We start from the raw sequence: 21096 nt of genomic DNA on the forward strand, positions 1-21096 counted from the left end.
GAGAACACACACACACATATGCTCTACAGATACAATTGAAAAACAATATATAGTAAAAAGGTAAACTCTGAGGTGGGGACATAGCTCAATGGCAGAGATCTAGTGTCCAAAATGGCACAAATTAGGAAATTTGCTTAACTATGCTGATAGCTGCATTATTCATAATAGCCAGAACCTAGAAACGACCTAGATGGCCCTCAACCAAAGAATGTATAAGGAAAATGTGGTTCATTTTTACAGTGGAATATGACTTAGCTGTAAAAAATCAATGATTTCATGAAGTTTGCAGGCAAATGATGGAACTAGAAAAAAATCACTCCAAGTGATGTAACCCTGACCCAGAAAGACAAACATGGTATGTTCTTTCTCATAAGTGGACATTAGGAATAAGGTACAGAATAATTAACTTACAATCCACAGCACCAGAGAGTCTAGAAAACTAAAAGAGCCCAAAGAGGGATGCATGAATTTTCATCTTTGGAGACCTGATCACCAGATACACAGCCCCAACTACACCAATCAGAAGAAAAGCATGTCCGGTGATAAATGATTTCTGCCACCTTTAAAAATCTACTTTCAATGATCTAAAAACTCATAAGAAAGAATAGGTGGGTACTTTAGAAAAAGGGAAGTCTGAGATATAAAAATGTATTAAAACATTTCCTTTGCTATAATGTAACATGTACATTATAGCACTTTCCTGCAACTTTGAGATAAATGTAAATAAATTTTTACTTGTCTATATACAAATACTTCTTTTGATAAGCAAGCGTTTTTAATGAAGACAGCAATAACAGCAGATCCTGATTGAATGAGAACGCCATGGCATTTCAGGAACAAACAAATGGTAAACGCGTGAGGACAGACATCCAATGCTCTTGTGCACCACAGACAAGATTCAGTGGTTAAAGGAGCCTCCAATAACATACTAGACCACATGGACCACTCATTCTCTATGGTGGCTATAAAGTTTCAACCATGATTTCCCATGCATGTTAACACATGATTTCAGTCTAAAATATTAAGTTATCATTAGTACAATGTATGGATGCCTATCATTCTTTCTTTAAAAAATAAATACACAACACTTTTTTATGACAACCGTGTGACTTCAGTTTCCATTTATGTATAATTGTGTTTTGTATTCTTAATCACCTTGGGGAGGCTGTCCTGTGACAGGAAAGTGATGAATTCTTGAGGAACATTATTTTAAGGTGTGTTACATTCTTTTATGTGGTATTTGTTTAATTCTTTGAAGCTGTGATTCTTTGCCTATCTAAAACACCTGATGGTCTAACAAAGGGCTGAATGGCCAATAGCAACGTGGGAGTAAGGATGGGCAAGGCTGGCAGGCAGAGAGTATAAATAGGAGACTCAAGAAGAAGCAAGCAATGAAGAGCAAGAGAACAAGAAGACATCAGGGGCCAGCCCCCAGGTATACAGCAAGCCATGGAAAAAAGAAGTAAAGAAAGGTATATAGAAATAGAGAAAGATAAAGTCCAGAGGCAAAAAGTAGTCAGGATAATTTAAGAAAAGCTGACAAGAGCCAAACTAAGTCCAGGTATTCATAACTAAGAAGGAGCCTCCATGTGTGATTTATTTGAGAGCTGGGTAGCTGGCTTTCCCCAAAAGTCAAAAGAGTAAGAGCAAAAACATCACACAATAGATGTGCTTTTCAAAAATAGGAAGGGCCCATTACTGTGTTGCCAACTTTGATGCTAGAATATAGTATCAAAGGAATTAAAACTATAAAACCTTTTTTTTCAGAATTTAAAGATAAAGAGAGTCTTTTTGTCTCATTTACAAAAATGTGAAATTGGGAAATAGTATTAAGCACCTAACTAGAAAGCTACTTCTCACAAAAGGTGTGTTTTCTCCTTTTAAGTTGCTGAACAAACACAGCTGCTCTATTTATAGAGACTGTATCAAGAAAGATTAAAAACGGCAACTGGTACTGTTTTCTACATCTGTAGCTTATACGTTTTGGAAGGGATCTGAACACAAAGAGGTGATTAGGAGAAGGAAACGTTAGTCACTCTTATTTCATAGGAGAAAAATACTGACTATACCAACTAAAATATCGTGTTTCACTCTTTATGTACAAATAAGCTATATTTCCAAACTTTTACAAGTTTGAGGAATATGTAAAAAGTTAACTACCACAGTTGGAGCTGCACACTACAGGAAGTTATTAATTCGCTGCACCCTACATGATGATACAACTAAAAATAATACAAAGGTTTTAGTGCCAAGTTGCAGCCTCTGTTAAGGCGGAATTGTCCACCTTAGGAAAAAGCCCCAGCTGGCACCGCCTAAAGCAAGACCAAGGAAAAGTTGCTGAGAATGTTGAAGCATAGTTGTGTCAGAGTCTTACACAACTTACAAATACCTTGCCTTAGTGAAGAAAGCCCTATCCACACTCTGTTTGGATACAAAACAATACAAAATGTATATACAAAATGCAGCAATGCCGTCTGTCCAAGGAGTTTCTGAGAAATTGTTATCAAGATCGTGGGTCTAGAAAAGCCAAAATAACAATGATTTTTCATAAATAATATAAATAACACGTCATATACCATAGGAAAGCAAAGCCCAGAATATTACAGTGCAGTAGGTGTGAAGTAATTTTAGGTAGATGAATTTTTATGACTGACAAGATACATGACAGGACATGCATTAGAAAGATTGATCAATTCACACGTCATTCTTTTTATTTAAATTTCACTGAGTCAGAAAGTAAGTGCCTTTCTTTTTCAATATTTGTACAACATGACGATCCAACATGCTAAGAATTAAAGATGAATGTTTCAATTTAAGTAAAAAAGAAACTAATTGATCTGATTGTGTCTACTTCAATGCTACATAGAAATTGCACTAGTAGACATAATTTCTTAATGAGAGACTGGCCAAGTGGAGGATGTCAGGGATGGGAATGCAGAGAAAGCTGCAGAGGCAAAGCATCTCAAACAGATTTCTGTAAATCATCTTAAAATGTATAACAAGAGGGCAAGGTGGAGGACAGGGCCATCTGAAGTGGAGAGAACCTAACATTTCCATTCGATTTAAATCATACTTCTCATTAACGTTGCTTGTCTTGTGTCCTTTACGGTAAGAGTTGTCCCCCACCAAAAGATACATTTTGTTTCTAAGCAAAAAAGCCTTAGAAGTACCTGAGGGAACCATTCTGTTCCTGCAAGTTCTAAAGAATTCAGAGTGAGAGGAGCCAAATCACATGACAAGTTCTTAGAAGAAACTGTAAGGGTGATGCTTACCTAATGTGGTTTTCCCTCTGTATGAGGTGATTACCATTAATGAATAAAGAAACGGCTTTGAACCTCTAGCAAGGCAAAACTTAGGTAGGCAGGGGAAGCCAGGCTGAATTCTGGAAGATATAAGAGCGGAGCAATGAAGAAGCCATTAGCCCTGCAGGAGACCAGATGCTGGAACTTTAGCTGGTAAGCCACAGCCACGTGGCAATACACAGATTAATAGAAATGGGTTAAATTAATATGTCAGAGTTAGCCAATAAAAAGCTAGAGCTAAAGGGCCAAGTATTGATTTAATTAATACACTTTCTGTGTGATTATTTCAGATCTAGGTTCTAAGCTAGCTGGGAGGCCAGGAAGCAACAAGCAGCCTTTTTCCTCCAACGCTTACTGGTCAGGGGACATTCACAAATGCTTAAAATTCACATTTTAAGATACAATTATAAATAAACATGTTCATTTCTTGTTTTATAGTCAAGCTGTGTCTTAGAAGAATTAATCTTCCAATTCGTCAGACCCTTGACGTTCCCAGGGCAGGAATCAAATTTTAAATTGTATTGTCTGTCACATCCCTCTAGATAAAAAGACATTTGGAGTATGTTTTTAAGGATGGATTACTTATTATTAATACATAATTTGTGATACCTAAACATTTTTGAATGAGCATCTTTTTAAATGCATAGAATTATACACAGTTTGTCAGTTGTTATGATTGACAGCTCAGGTGACCCTGTCAGTCCCCATGGTGGTGGAAGGCAGACAAATAGGCCATGGGGAAAGAGCTTGGGTATGGAGAGTTTATTTACAGGATCTGGAGAGGGAATTAAGGGTAATGGGGTATGAGAGGTAGAGAGAGAGGGAACAGGAGGGCGGGAAGAGGGAGGTAGAGGACATCTCTTAAGAAGAGCACAGAGAGACAGAGAGAGAGACAGAGAGAGGACAGAGACAGAGACAGAGAGACAGAGAGAGGAGACCAGCCTGAGTCAGCTAAGAAGAGTGGGCAGAGTTTGTCTCTTAAAGGGACAGGGTACCCAGGTGACAAAGCAGATCAGCATAATTGTAATTATAACATCACTAAGCTTCAAAAAAAGAAAAAAAACAGTGAGAAACAAACACCCATTTTTAGTTCACATTTTTCTATTAACACTGTTAGTTCATGCAGCCCATAAATGTCAACTTTTTCATTTTATCGCTTGATTCCTGCTGCAAATGAGGGTGTAGAACTTAGAAAATAATATCATGCAGAAGCTACTGCTTCATGAGACCAGAAAATAACTAAAATATCTTCGAAACTGCAGCATTGTGTAGAAAAGTATGCCCTTAATTGATTGTATGAGTATCATTTTAAAATTTTAATTGAATAGCTTACATTGATTTAACAACAACACCTTCATGCATAATGGATAGTTGCCGAATCCATTTAGTTGTGTTTATTTTCTTTTAAAAATGTGCACTTGATCTATCTTTTGCATTTATATGTATGCAGTGTGCACGCTGGTATCAGTATGTACATGGAAGCACCTATATGCAGGTTCATGTGGACACCCAAGGTTGACATCAGACGCCTCCCCCTGCTATTCTTTACTTTGTTCTCTGACTTGGGGGTTCTTTAGTGAACACAGACCTCACCATTTAGGATCGTCAAGCTCGGCAGCACGTCTCTGAATTCTGCATGCTTGAATCGCAGCCAGATCTCCACGCCTCCTGTTCACATGGGGTCTGGGCATCTCTACTGGAGTCCTCATGCTTACACAGCATTGATCCAGCTCTTGAGTTTTTCTTTTCTTGTTTTTGTTGTTATTTTTGTGTTTTATTGATTTTTTTATTGAGCTCTACATTTTTCTCTGCTCCACTCCCTGACTCTCCTCTGCCCCCTTCAGCCCTCCCCCAAAGTCCCCATGTTCCCAATTTACTCAGGAGATCTTGTCTTTTACTACTTTCCATGTAGATTAGATCTATGTAAGTCTCTTTCTGTCCTCATTGTTGTCTAAGTTTGTTTTGAGGCAGTGTCGTGATACATAGCTCTGGCTGGCTTAATTTTGATCTCATCTTTAAAATTTGAATTTTGGGTTTCAAAGTGTGACCAGCATGCTGGGCTGCTAAGTGCTTTTCTTACCTATCATATCTCTATGTTTCAAATACTGAATGTGTAGACCCTTAAGTTGTCTTTAATTTAGACCTAAGGGCAGAATCATTAAAGTAACCAGTAAGAGAATTCCATTACCATAACTAAAATCCATTACATTAAATTTGTCTTATAAACTAAGAGTTAATAGAACCCCATAACTTTTCTTCTTAAAAGTTACATAGTTCATTATATAAAGTAGTTTTGTGCCCGGTTAATGGTGTTTTATCACATTTGGGTTTCATTGGCTATTGAGTTTGAATTGTAAAATGTCACTTCTCAGAACAATACACTTCCACATCCACAACAAATTATATTCCACAGCATAGAATGATCCTTCCAAGAAAAACAAGTAGCAATAAGGCAGGCAATATTCTTGTCTGCTGACACACTCTGATACCATTGCATAGAATCCTCATGAGCTGGCTTAAAATAGCAAACTGCTCACACTATCTTTGTTTCCTAGCTCACTCTTTCACCACCAACAAAACACCAACATTTCCCTTTAACACTCTTCTCAACGCTTCATCAACTGAAGATCACTCAGTTATTTCCAGCTCCTGTGAAGTATTGCTTCACCCATTTTATTTAGCTCATGCTTTCTCCTAATGAAAAATGGTTAAGCATTGAGACTTAGACAGATGATTAATAAAATTAGTGAATAATACAAAACAAAGCAAAAACAGCCTAACTATCTATTCAATAGAACTTCTTATGGAACACACTAGTGCTGGACTACTTTTCCTAAATACTCGCAAATCTTAGGCACCTGCCTTCTTGATTACGTCATTTTTGTGTTCTAGACATTGGATCATCTCCTCAAGTTTAAAGCCACTGAACCTAAGCAGTTCCATTGCTACAATATTTGTAAAGACCTTATCCATCAAAGCACAGATGACAACCTCCAGTCATTATTTTAAATTGTTTTTTAAAGGCTTCTGCCTTGTATGCCATTATAAAATGAAAGATGCTGGAGTTTTATATTAAATTATTTGTACATATTTTTACCTAATGAGCGATCATTTTTCTCTTTCATTCTGCCCTCTTAAGGTCCAAAAGAATGCCTAATGTAGTGTGAGGAGAGGTGTACAATGTACACTTTTAGCAGCCAAGTTGACATCATCTTGAGAGCATACTCAGAAATTGGGAACATGGGGACCTTTGGGTAAGGGTTGAAGGGGGAGGGAAGAGGCAGGGAGTGGAGCAGAGAAAAATGTAGAGCTCAATAAATATCAATTTAAAAAATTAATTAAATAAATAAAAAATAAAGTCACAGGCAAAAAAAAAAAGAAATTCTCCTTAACCTCTGTTGTTTCACCTTCTTTAACTAAACTTACAATGATTCATTTCTGTCCTTTCCTTATTTTGCAAGGTATATTAGCTTTTTCAAACCCTCTTAAGGGACCGATAACTTACTAAGTCACTTGTCTGGCAAATCCCCCTTTTCCATATGAAAGAACATTCAACTTGATTAAATCTTAACAACATAATATATCTTATCTTCAAATATATAACCTCCAGCTATTTTTTTTAACACATGAGTATGGCTAGTGTCTCTTTGTGAGTATTCCATGTGTGTGAATGCTGTTTCAAAGGCCAAAAGAAACCAGTGGATCCCATGGAGCCATCTCACAGAGATGGGGGCAGTCGAACCCAGGTTTTTTGTAAAAGTATCAGGTGGTTTTAACTTCTGAGTCATCTCTCTAACTGAAAGAAATAATATTTTTATGTAGCCTCTCCCAAAGCAGTCACTTATTACATGGAAGGAGTTTAGTTCTAAACAAATATTTTTTACATTAAATATATATGATTTTTCTTTCTTTTTTTTTTGCAGAGTAACTCTTTCTGTTTGCTATCCCTCTCTCTATGTCATGTTTGGGTTTCACTTGTTCAGTTCAATGGGTCCTATGCTTCTTTAGCACTTTGCAGTCACCCGCTCTTTTGATTTTCTCTGGAGCACAGTTCTTTCATTCTTTTTCTTGTGGCTTCCTAGTCCCATCTCCTTAAGTTACTTTTAAAGAATAGTCTGATAAGAAATTTATGTTGACCAACCATTCTAATTTTTTTTTAAAATAGAGTGCAGTTGATCTTTCTGAAGTACATTTAAGCAACTCAAACGAATATAAATTGTTCTGGAGTCACTTAGCACAAATAGATTTTTTTTATTCCAGTGAAAGAAAGAAAAATTCTAAAGTTCAATAGCTCCTGGAATGTACAGTAACCTCATCTGCTAATTCATTTTGCTTTTCCAATGAAGTTGTAAATGCCACTGCATAAGTAATTAAATTGGTTGTGATGCGTGGCAACTACAGGTCAGTTTTGCTTCTCCTCCAGAGCAAGCACAAGGGAGCTTTATAAACTGGCTCTCACACCAAAGTCAGTGTGGTACAGGATGCCTGGGAAGAGAGCGTGGCCGCAGAGCTGTTTCAGAACAGCAAAATCCCCAGTTTTGCAAATGTTTTCGAGGAGACAGAACCTTAAATTCTCTTCGCTGTAACACTTCTGCTAAGAAACAGCTTGTACTTTGGGATCAAGCTTACAGACCATATTGCATAAAGCAACACGAGAAAAAGAGCAAAATGAAATCAAGATTGACGCTGTACTCACGAAATGCTCTATAGAATTCTTCAAGAGCCAGGTGCTTGTCAGCATCGAAGTCATCGTACTGGAGGAGATTGTACAGAGTGCAGTCAGAAAAGTCCTTGTTCAACTCTTCCTGTTTAATCACCTGCCAATCAAAACAGCCAAGCTTTATATTTGTTTCAATATTTCTATGTAACATATTTATAGGTAACAATCCCAAAATAGATTACTTGAAATCTGAAGAATAGTAAAAAGCAAATCAACCACAGACAGAAATTTTATTATTGAACGACTTATTTTAACTGCTATAATGGTGATATTGAAAAACAGGCTTAGAATTTGTCTAAACCTCACAGTATAACTTAAGAAAGCTGCACATTTCCTACTTGTCTTGTATTATTTGCTGTATTTCCATATTCTCAGGGAGACACCTGCACAGGAAAACCTTGTCCTGTTCCTCATTGGCCCGTGTGAGAAGAAAACACGGTTCCATCCTGTTACAAAAAGTACAACATGCTGTGACTACTTCCTTCTTCATATTATTTGTGAAAAATGAAGTTAGATTTTATTTTCCCCTTATGCTGAAACTCTGCCGTGGCTGGGAGATGAGTCATTTGAGACTGGGCCAGACTCCCTGCTCACAAAAGAACTATTAAGCAAATGACTGTTTCTAGGAGCCAGACAAAATTAATGCACCAATGGAAAACAAGTCTACTCTAGCGTGATGAGGCAAAGCATCATTGTCAATCTCACTCTGTCTACTCCCATCGACTGAGCTTCAGCATTTTTATACTCTGATGATTTGGGCTATTGCTTGTCAGAGAGCAGAGCTCACACAATTTAGCAGACATTCCTATCCATGGTGTGGAATGGCACTGCCGTGGTCTCAATTCCCCAGGCCTTAATAGTCTACCACATCCAGAGGAAGCATTCCTACTGCTTGTAGACCAGCCTCAGAATGGTTTGTTGTTTGAAAAGTGATGCAGGGCAATCAGAAAATATAAACTCTGTACTCACCAGGAGTGTACTTGGGTCCTGCCAAGGCCACTTAACAGCTGTCTAATTTATTGCAAGTCAATTTACATTAATCAGTTTAAAAATAAATATAAATATTACACTGCCATTCATTGCACTAGAAGCTGTCAAGCACAATCAAGTCATGTAGAATTCACCCAAAAATAATCCTTTAACATTAAAAAGTAATTTCCCTTTATGTAATACATATCATTAATAATCCCCTACAGAATATCAGGTACCAGCTTTTGTGTACTCTGACCATGCATATACATTGTTTTGTCCTTCTTTTCGTAAAACACAGCATCTCACATATATTTTGTTATTGAGGCACATGTTGGTCCCATTCTCAGGATCCTCTAGAGCTTTTAATATATATTTTTACCCTTTGCTGGATTAGAGGTTTGGCGACCCCGATTAAATGGAGTGTGAATGACTTATGGGCTCGCTCCCAAGATGGAATCAACATACACCAACAAAGCAGTGTCATGTAATGGTGGTATCCTAACTGCTAAACAGGACCTCAATAATATATTATTTATTTTTATTAAAACTATATTTTAAATCGTACAAATAAAAAGCACCATATGGAAAAATGAACCAGAACCACATTTGATGCATCTCAAGGAACCATCTGTATGTTCGACTAGCCATTCTGAATCTGCAAGCCTTCACTTGAACTTTACACTTACAACTAAAAGATATGTTCTTGTCAATAGTATTAAATTTTTACTGGTTAAGCTGCTATTTGCAAAATAGAGATAGGAAGGACAGAGAGTTCTCTGGCATAACTGTTCTTATAAATGACTGCTGTAGATGGCGAGTATTATACCACATGCTCTATGCATTATAGCTCCAGGGATTAACAATACTGCCTAATGACTGAAGCCATCACTGCTATAAGCCTTTTGGGAAAATTAAACTTTTCCATTTATAAGCGACAGATCCCTCAGTCATTGTCCTTCTGTTATTGATTAGACCACTTATAATGGTTTTGCTAAGGGCTAGGATTTGGCAATGAATGGATCGATCCTCACTGTAGTCTTTCCTGAAGATTCACGTTGTTGGTGTTATGACAATGCTTAGGACACGGTAACACTGAAGCTATCAGACATTCCAATGTTAGGTCCTCCTAAGTCACACATAAATTTGAAAATGGACAGATGAAACAAGTCCATTAAGGTATTTTTTTTGTCATTTTCTATCATATTTTTTTCTAATCTGCTGCCAAAACTAAATTTATTTTTAGACCCAGAAAATCAGTTCCTAACTTTTTGGTACTCGATGGTCTTACTTGTTTTTGATTTTTCTAAAGTGGATTATAATCATGCAGTTCAAGATAATGTATACATATGATTGTTTAGAACTTCTATCTGTACAAAATGTCTATAGAGTTTTGTAAAGTAATACCATAACTCAGTGATTATTCAGTACTTTGATGCTTTTATATTGTATTATTTCTGGTCTAGAATTTTTTAAATTTTATTACAATAAACTAGTCTTCATAATCTTCCTTCTTTAGTCAATTTCTCAATGGTTAGATTCTAAGTGCCTCTCTTACTATGTCACTCTTTCAGAGTTTGAAATACAACTTATGATAAGAAAGTAAAAAAAAAAAAAAAGGTCGTTAACTGAGAACAGAGCAAGATTATTGGAAAAATCACTAAGAATTGTTTATTTGGAGTAATATCAGTTGGATTATTTAATCAATTAATTTTTAAATTTATTTAATTACATAATTAATTTTCAAGAAATCATGTTCACAAGAACTATGAAAATCAGATACTCCACAGAATTAGGAAACTACTGAAACATGTTAGCATAGTCATAAGCAAAGACTCTTTTGAAGTCGAGAAGGAAAGGCTTTCCCACTTAAGCATATCTAAACTCCAAGTGGTACATCATGGGAAAGGTGACTTCTTTGCTGGGAAGAGATTGTGATGCCCTTAACTTGGGACTCAGAGACAGGCCCACCATGGAAACACAGTGCTCGACAAAGACACTCTAGCTCTGACCTTGTGCTAACAGATTGGATGTAGCTTTGGACTCAACACTGACAGTCAGCGAGGAACTGAATCTTCCAGCACTCTTTTAAGTGTGGGACGCACAGAGAAAAATTTCCATGTGCTCCATGGTGAGATGGAGGATGAGCCACAGAAGGTTCTGTAAAAGAACGCTGGACTCTCATAATGAAACTCAACACCAGGCAAAACCCAAAAGATCCTCCTTCAGGACTGTGTAAACAGATGAAGCTTCTAGGTATGCATTGTGTGAAAAGGGATATGCCAAGAGCAGAGTAGACTCAGCCTACTATAATGACAATTGAGGTGTAGACCTGAGATTCACCTAAGGAGACCATGCAAATGCCTGTAGTTAAAGTCCTCAGGTGCCATCCTGCATAGTGCTTTAATTAATGATCAAGGCCCTACCTCCACTATCTCTTCTCTGATTTCAGCTAGTACAGTTTGCTGAATGACTCGGCCTGCCTTTTAATAGATGAGTAAGTTCTGAATTGCTTTGCATCTCGACTAGACCTGCAATATTAACATCCAGCAACTGTAAGACACAATGACCCTTGAGGTAGAAATTTTGAATTAAAAATAAAAACAAAAAACAAAAAAGGACAAGTGTGTGGTGACCTCAGTTTCTTAGAGAACATGGAAATCCTCTTGAAATGTGTTTTCATGCCCCTCACAGGAGTAGTAGGTAAGAGTGAGTTCACTTTAGATTATTTATTATGACTGGTTGTAGATATTTGTGAATATGCCTCTATGGAAAAAAACACATGGTTTTGCCATGTGCACCTTGTCCTTGGGATTATTACAGATTTAACTCATTTGAACTTTACTCTGGTGACTTTTCTTGACCCTGAGGATATAAAATGTCTAATGCTCTGAATAAAACTGGCTATTGCAAGAGATTTCAGTCTGCCTCATTTTTCGGCTCCATCTTCTAAGGTCCCAGTGTTTCTAAGGCGGTTATCAATAAGCATATCATATCCTCCTGGGATGAAGGAGAATTTGGGCTAAAGCACAACAGGAGAGTGCCTTTTTGCCATGTGTGAGGCTTTAAGGTCAGTCCTTAGTAAAGCAGACATATGCATACAGTACACACATGCACACACACACAGTAGCAGAGAGAGAGAGAGAGACAGACAGACAGACAGACAGACTGACAGACAGACAGACACACAGATTAGAAATGAGGGAGAAAATGGAGCACAGATATTCCCAACCAACCAGAAATTAAGCAAATATCACACCAAGGTTTATATAATATGCTAGTAAAACTTTTTCAAAATGAAAGAAACAAGCGTGAGTACATGATTATTAAACTGATATGTTAGGAGAAAGGCAATAAAAGAAGTAAACGTGTTACCAAACTGAAAGTTTGGAGAAAATGTCACGTACATCTGTAGTTAGCAATTATGTTTTTCTTCTTTTGTTCTTCCATTTTAAGGATAATTTTAAAGCATCTGCCTTTAACCAAAGGATGGTTTCTGTGGGACTTGTGAAAATAACAAAGCAAAATCTAATAGTGCACTCTTCCAGTTTGCTTTCCATAGCCGTGATAAAACACCGACCAAGGCTAAATCAGGGATTTGACCTCCTCTTCCACGTGATAGACCTTCATTAAGAGAAGTCAATAGAGAAACTCAAGGAAGAACCTGGAGACTGATATGGAAGCAGAAACCTTGGAGAAAGGCTGGTGACTGGCCTGCTTTCTCTGGCTTGCTCAGCAACTTTTCATATAGCACCCAATGCACAGAGATCTTGGCCCTTTCACATTAATCATTAAGAAAATGTTCGACAACTTGCCTATAGGCCCATCTGATGGAGACAGTTCCTGAGCTGGAGTTCCCTCTTCTCAAATTCTATGGTTTGTGTCTAGCTGATGAAAACAATCAGCACATTGACAAAATAAAAGTTATAAGACACGAGTCAAAACATATCAGTGAAGAAAAACTAAACATAAAAAATGAGAGAGAAACGGAGAGAAACTTAACACCTGAAAAATAGGGAATGGAAGTGATAAAATATTGCTGGTCATAATAAAGTAAAAATAGAACAAATTTTCTAATTAAAAACCTGAGTGATTAAAAGCTTAAAAAATGAACAACAGAAAACCAAACTAAAACAATAACAAAAATCCACTTGTAATCTTGTAAATGTCATTTACAAGAAACTATATCATCTCTTAGAACACACATAGATGGAAAGACCGAGTGAAAAAAATATATTCTATTTAAACGGATTTTTTTTTCTTTTTGGTTTTTCGAGACAGGGTTTCTCTGTGGCTTTGGAGCCTGTCCTGGAACTAGCTCTTGTAGACCAGGCTGGTCTTGAACTCAGAAATCTGCCTGCATCTGCCTCCCGAGTGCTGGGATTAAAGGCGTGCGCCACCACTGCCCGGCTTAAACGGATGTTTTTAAGCAAGCAGTAGTAATCATACCTTTGTCTACTGAAATAAACTACTCAAAAACAGTAAAAAGAAAAACCTAAAGTCAATTTACAATGAGAAGGAAGTTGGTCCAGATAAATCAAACTTTCAATATCAACCGAATATCAGAGAACTCAAGTATATAGAGTTGGTCCAGATAAATCAAACTTTCAATATCAACCGAATATCAGAGAACTCAAGTATATAGAGGCAATACTAACATAGATGAGGAGAATTGTAGCCTACATCACAGGAATAGCAAGGACTTCAACATCCTACATTCAGCGGTGGATAGAACACCTAGACAGAAAACCATCTAGAATCCCGGAATTAAAGTATACCTAAACCAAATCAACCTGGCATTCGTATGCAGTATATTGCATCCAGCGGCTACAGAATTCAGTGCACGGACACATTCTCTAGGCTATCTTATATAGCTGCACACAAAAGAGCACTAATAACAGTTTTAAAAACTTAAAATTTTGAGGAATTTATTTAGAAACGATAATACAGCAAAAGGAGAAATCAATAACAAGAATATCTTTTTGGATTCAGATTGACATTATTGAAAAATCCATACAATTAAATCAAAAATTAAATAAGATTGAAAGTTTATTGAGACAAACAATAATGGAAAATAAACTACCCAAAGCTCAAGGATATAACTACATAAGTACTAAAAGAGAAATCTACAGCTGTCACTTACATGAAAAAAAGAAAGTCTCGAAAAATTAGCCTATCATTGTGCTTTAAGGAGCTAAGAAAACAAAAACAAAACTTGAAAATTAGTATCAAGAAGGCAAGACAGATGATCAGAAGAGTAATAAAATACAGAGAACCAAGCCATACAAAGATCAATGAAGTGAGAGTTGTTCTTTGTATAGCTTTCTTTAAATAAAATATATAAATCCTTAGCTTAACTAATAAGAACAAAAGAAAGAAGACAATAGTAATGAAATCAGAGAGATTATAATTTTTACAAAAATTCACTGCATATCAAGAGTCTATTAAGAAATACACACCTCCAAGTTTGACAAGAAGAAATGAGCAAATTCTTGAACAAGTACACATACACACAATATACCTAATTGAATCATATAATCCATGAAGAAATTAAAACATCCCATTAACAGTGAGAAGATAGTCATAATTATATCTTCCATCAAAAGAAAACCCATGGTTGATAATGCCAATAGTGAAGTCTGCTAAACATTTAACAAAACTTTGAAGAGGATCTTAATCTTCTATAGCACATTCTAATAGGTCTGCACTCTGCTTCTAACACAAACCAGAAATCAGAAGAAAAGAAGAGGCAAAGAGACACTGAAGGGAGGGAGAAGATGGGATGAGGGATGATAATAGTAGTAGAGAGAGAAAATCATTGAAGGCTGGAAGCTACAGATCAATATCTCTACTGAACATAGATATAAAGACTTCAATATTCATCAATACAAATAAGTTTCAATTGTCCCTATATAACTATTTTAATTATTTTTTAAGACAAACACTTTTTACATGTAAATATTGCAAAATCATGAATATCATTCCTACCTTGTTAGCTGTAAAAAAACTTCCTTTTAATATTTTTACTTTTTATTTAACTTTGTAAGTGTATTCACATGTGGTTGTCATTGAGCCAATGGCATTGTAAATCAAATTTATATAACAGGATAATATAAATGATGTAAAGAAGTAGCTCTTTCTATAATGTTAATAAAGAGTTGGCATATGTGCCCATTAGAAAAACATTTTAATGTAATATGTATTTATAATGTGAATTGGCTTATTAAGATGACAGAATCTAAATGGAAGAAAAAACCTTACGCCAATATATTCACTATTGCTACAGTTTTGAACTCATTATCACAGGGCGATGCTAAAAGAAAATCCTATGTCATCCTTTCTCTATTCTTACAGATTTATTTTGGTATTTTTATTTGGCATACACACACATACACATGCACACACACACACACATGTATACATATTATATACTATACCTATGTGTCTGAGTGTGCAACTGTATACCACATGCATGCAGGTGCCTGAAGAGGTTCAGAAGATCTCACACTCTATGACTGAAGTTAACAGGTAGTTGGGAGCCACTAAATGTGAGTGTCATGGCTCTCCCCAGGGTCCTCTGCAAAGGAAGCAAGAGCTCTCACATTTTAAAACATCTATCTGCACTATCTACTCATAGTCCACATAGGATTTATTCTATCAAGAAGGGAAGACCACACGTTTCTAAGCAGTAATCAATATTTTGCTCTAAATGTCACAGATTTGCTCTTTTACTGATGGTATGTGAAAAAAACCTAATTGGAAAAAAAACAACTTCAGACAGGAAGGGCTTATGTTGAAAGTAAGCTGGCCAGAACTTGAAGCAACTTGTCACATTATGTCCACAGTCAAGAGGAAGAGAGAGATGAGGGGATGGCCCAGAGGACAAAGGACAAGTGTGAGGATCAGAGTTTGGGTACTGGCACCCTGACCCTACATAAACACAGAGCAGCTCTGGACCTCCTGTAATCCCTGCATGTGGTAGCAGAGACAAGATCCACAAAAGTAAACTGACTACACTATATATGTGGATGAGTCTGAGTTGAGTAAGAGATCTGCCATAAATAAAATGGAGAACAGTCAAGGAAATCACCTAACATACATTTTCACCCACACACATGCACACATGAATACATACAACACGCACGCGCGCGCGCGCGCACACACACACACACACACACACACACACAAATGAGGGGCTAGAAACAGAGAGGCAGATGTGTACACAGGGCATTACTAGAAATAATGTCTACTCTGGGAATGACAAAAGTAGAAACTCCTTCAGCCAATAGCTTTAAGAGACCAGCCCATCTGGGTGTGGTCTCTTATTGCTATTGGCTGAAGGAGTTCCCACAGCAGAGATGGAGAGAGGGAGAGCTCAGCTATCTTCTTTTTGTGTACTAATGACCAAAGCCCATGGAAAAAAAGTGTACCTCTCCTTTAAACTGGGTCTTTTCATATAAATGTTCCTAATAAGACAGTCCCTGAGAGACATATCCACAGAAAACCTAATTTAAACAGCCTGTCATAAATTCGTATTGAGGTTTATCTCCTAGGTAGCTGTAGATCCTGTCAAGTTAACAGTCAATACTAGTTAATGTTGGTATTCCACCAGACTTGCCCTTCGTCCTTTTATTTGACGAAAATAACTATAGTCTATTACTTATTTATCCAGTATTTTGCTCTCCATGATTTTATTTAGCAATGGACAACTATTGTCAATGTCACCTTTGCTCATGTGTGTGTGTGTGTGCGTCTCTCTGTCTCTCTGTGTGTGTATTAGTATTAGAAAATTTCAGAATGCTACCTATTATGTTACAGTACATTTCAGTAATTATTCTATTTTGTTGTTTGTACTACTTTTTTTCCAGTGACAAACTGATAAACTACATAAAAAGCATGTATATCCATGAATGTTTAGAATTTATGTGTTGTTTTAGGCTCCAAGTGGGAGTATATATGTATTCCCACAGGCAAGGAAGCGCTACCCTACAGATTACAGTATAGGAGTTGATTATTCTTCTCTGGACATTCATCAGTTACCCCTTTGGACCTGCTATGGCGTACCAGAAAGGCAGGAAATGTTTTGAGGGCACAGGAAAGAACAGGAACCCTTATCTCCCATGAGATGTAAGAGTTCCAGGACAATTAACAAACAAACTCTCTGTGAGCACTGCTAATAAATCACTGATATTCCTTTTATATAAAAATATCATGCTAAAATAGCAATGAACTATGCTTGAGGTCTAAGCACATATAATATTAAGTGAAGTATCACTTTTTGATATTTTCTAGAAATCTCATAAACAAACTTTGATCGTAATGTAGATATCTGAATTTCCTACATTTATATTTTGACCTTATCAATTATTATTGGGTCATGTCCTCTTTACCTCCATGATCTTCCCAGTGTGCCCTCATGAAAGTCTGATTTGAATGTGCCATATCTCACATCATGCTGCCTGTATAGTCATGAAGGTGATACAAAGTTTGTATATATACAACTCAACAGGTACCACATCTAATTTATGTACTAATTACTATTGACATTATCAGTTCCCAGATAATATGTGAAATTGAGAATTGAAGTGACTCCCCAAATTTTACATAGCAAATATGTAGCTTTGTAATCAAAGTTCTCGATTGCCACCTTACAATCATAAAAATCAATAACTCAAAAGCATTGTAGGAATTGTTCACTTTAGGCCCTAATTCCTTTGTCAACAGACTATTTCCTTTTGATCTTGGTAAAGGAATATACTATATTAATATTTATTGACACTTACTGTTTAACTTTACATTTGAAACTCTTTTAGAACTTCAAATGACAATGGCAAGTCTAGCCTGTGATCTAATGCCTATTTTATCAATTATATGGAATATCATTCAATTAAATATTTAAGACTTTACATTAAATTCACATTTTTATTTGGACATATTCTACATACCAAAACAACATATGTGTTGTTAAAACTATCATTAAAAGTGGGAATTCGAATGTTCATCTCTACAACCAGTCTGTTCATTATAGATAACATTCTTCTTCCTGCTAATAAGTTCTTAACTATGATGCTTTCAAGTTAACTGTAATCTTGTCATCTTCAATTACTGCTTTTTATTGTGAATTTTCTCTGAAAAAGACAAGATGTAGCTGCTGATCCACTTTAAATATGCATGAAAAACTTCAGAGTATAACTTCACTGTGGACAGTAAGGAAAAAATGCATGCTGACGGATTCCACTAATCATAACATCTCAGAGAGAAGTTGTAGACTTCAATTATCACTTTTAACTGGTTTAACTTAGAATCACTTGTAACTTGTAAAACTTATAATAATATTAAATATTATTCTGTGCAAATGACCTATAAATTATTCACAGATAAAACTGGAACTTATTTATTTTGCTTCTTAAAATTTAATTATTTTTAATTTTTATGTTATTATAAAATATTTTTAAGCCTTAAGAAAATATAAAGCACATTAAGCATTGCAATACTTGACATATAGTTTGCTTAAAGAAACAACTAAACCCTCCAAACAATAGGTAAAAGCTTTTAAAATGTATTTATTACATATTTTCCAAGAGCCCACATAAATTTTTTATTATTATCCTGAACAACAAATGGTAGATGAGATATCGACACGTTCACTATATACCGTTAGTGATGAAGATACTAATGTGTTATGGAAAGATAAATAAGAACATCACTAAAGGGCCTGTGAACACTTATAAGTGGAGGTTAGCTAATAAGTAAATGACTATCAAGCTACAATTCACAGATCCAGAAAGATTAGGTAAAGAAAAGGGATCTAGGGAAAACATGGACAGAATGGATTAGAAGCAGAATAGAGGAAAATGAGGGAGACAGTTGGAATAGGGAAGCATTATGAGGGTTGTGTGGAAACCTAATGCAGTAGAAACGTCCTGTAATCTATGAGGGTGACTCTGGTGAGAACTCCTAGTAATGGAGGATATGGAGTCTGAATTATTCGTCTTTTGTAGCCAGGCAAAATTCCAGAGGTTGGAAAAGGTTATATTCAGCTGAGTGGCCGAGGGAGGGAATCCCCGGAGATTCCTAAACAACCAAAGGTCACTCTCTGAAAACGGACAGCAGGTCCCATTGTCAAGCCCACTATCCACACAGCTTATTGAACATAGAGGAGGTCTCCCTGGTGCCCGTATGGAGCCTTCACCCCTGTTTTCTAGTCTCTTTGGTATGAGAAGGTATTCTGCAGGATACCGAAAGAGAAACCTGGACACCTACTCAGCCACAAAACCTACAATCTGTCCTGCCTGCAGGATTTGCTGGGGCAACGGTGGCACAGAATTTGCGGGGAAGGCAAACCAATGTTTGATTTAACTTGAAGCCCATGTCACAAGAGGAAGCCCAAGTACTACAATGCCTAGAAGGACCGAAAGAGAGGCTAGGTACCGGAGAGAGTTAGGGTGTAGGACCAAAAGCAACTGATCAAAAATAATCAATGAATTGAAATGACACAATGAAATTCTGCTATACTCATAGATCATATACTCATATACTCATAGCCTTGTCCACTTGTCAACTACGTCATCAGTGAGGCTTCCCCCAGGTGCAGATGAAGCAGGTGCAGAGACCCACAAGCCAGATAATATGCAGTGAGCCTTAACTGGAGGTTCGCATTGGTTCCCTCCACCTCTGAGATAATAGAACTATGCAGAGAAGGGGAAGAACGTTTCCACGAATCAGACAGAATAAAAACACCAGGAGAACATGGCCTACTAAAACAATTATGCAGGCCACACATAGACTCACAGAGACTGAAAGGTCAAGCACAGGGCCTGAATGGATCTGTACCACATTATTTGTTTATATGTTATGACTGTTAGCTTGTTGGTTTTGTGGGACTCTTAACAGTGGGAATGGATTTTTCTTTGATTCTTTTGCCTGCTCTTGGGACTCTTTTCCTCTTATTGGATTGCCTTGTCTAGCTTTGATATGAAGACTATTGCATTGTTTTATTGTATCTTGTATTGTTCTGTTTGGCTGTTGTCTCTTGGGGGCTTATTTTCTTCTGAAGAGAAAATGGAGGGGACATGGGTCTGGGGGAAAAAGGGGTTCAGGGAGTAGCTGGGAGAAATGGAGGGAGGGGAAATTGTGATCATTGTATTATATGAGAAAAGAATCTGTTTTCAACAAAAATTTAAAAAAGAGACAACTCTATATTCCAATTTGATAGCCTGGAAAACTGGATAAATGCTTCAAGAGTATCATTTAATAAAGTTGGCATGTCAATACATACTTATATCTAAAGGGGCATTGTCGCACTAATACCTAACATTTAAAACTAAAAAAAAAAATATTAGATTGATGTACTCTGTTAAACACCTGAAATATAAATTATAACAAATTTATAAGTTAGAAATGAGTACTTCAGATTCATACAAGAGTCCTGCATTGCTCAAGTATGAAAGACACACACAAGCCATAAGACAAAGTTAATAATCTTGCCTGAACATTTATGCAACATTAAAGCAAATGAAGATACATCGTAGTCAACATCTTGATCAGTTTAAATTAAGAGCTGTACTTCACAACAGCATACAACATTGTCATCACCACCATGTGTACACCCTCTGCTTCAAATACTCCTAATACATACCTTATACATTGGCAGAAAGTGAAAATTACAAACATTCCAGAATAGATCAGGAGAAATATTTTAAGTTCCATAACACAGCTTATAGTTTAAGATAGAGAAAATATCATATTTTTTTAAACTACAAAATAGAAAGTACTTTGATAAATGCTGCTGATAAATTAGTTAAGCCTCTTTTTGTTTTCCCCTGTGGTTATGATCATAGAAGCCCAGCTTACACATACTTAGTGATATCCCAAGTCCCTGGCTCTCCGAGTCAAGATCAAATTTTGTATCCCAGGCTGGATTCAATACCACCATCCCACTGCCTATAGTTCCATAACCAGTTAGGTAGTCAAATAGTGATAACATTTCATTTCCACTATTTTGGTTTTATGAATAAAATATATTATTCTATAGAGTAAATTCTAACAAAAATAAAACTATCTACTATACTTAAGCAATATATTTTATTTAATTGTTGGTCATAC

At 36.4% G+C, this 21096-nt stretch overlaps 1 protein-coding gene across 3 annotated transcripts in view; it reads right to left on the minus strand.

The window, feature by feature from the left end:
• The window catches only part of Fstl5 (follistatin like 5), a 393360-nt gene that overhangs the window by 195911 nt on the left and 176353 nt on the right, over positions 1–21096 (minus strand). For all 3 annotated transcript variants that reach the window (XM_038348044.1, XM_038348043.1, XM_038348042.1), the window contains exon 5: positions 7999–8119. In XM_038348044.1, the coding sequence (XP_038203972.1) occupies positions 7999–8119 (121 nt within the window). The remainder of the gene's footprint in view (positions 1–7998; positions 8120–21096) is intronic.

The sequence above is a fragment of the Arvicola amphibius genome, chromosome 11 (genome assembly GCF_903992535.2).
Source record: "Arvicola amphibius chromosome 11, mArvAmp1.2, whole genome shotgun sequence".
Classification (NCBI taxonomy): Eukaryota; Metazoa; Chordata; class Mammalia; order Rodentia; family Cricetidae; genus Arvicola; species Arvicola amphibius.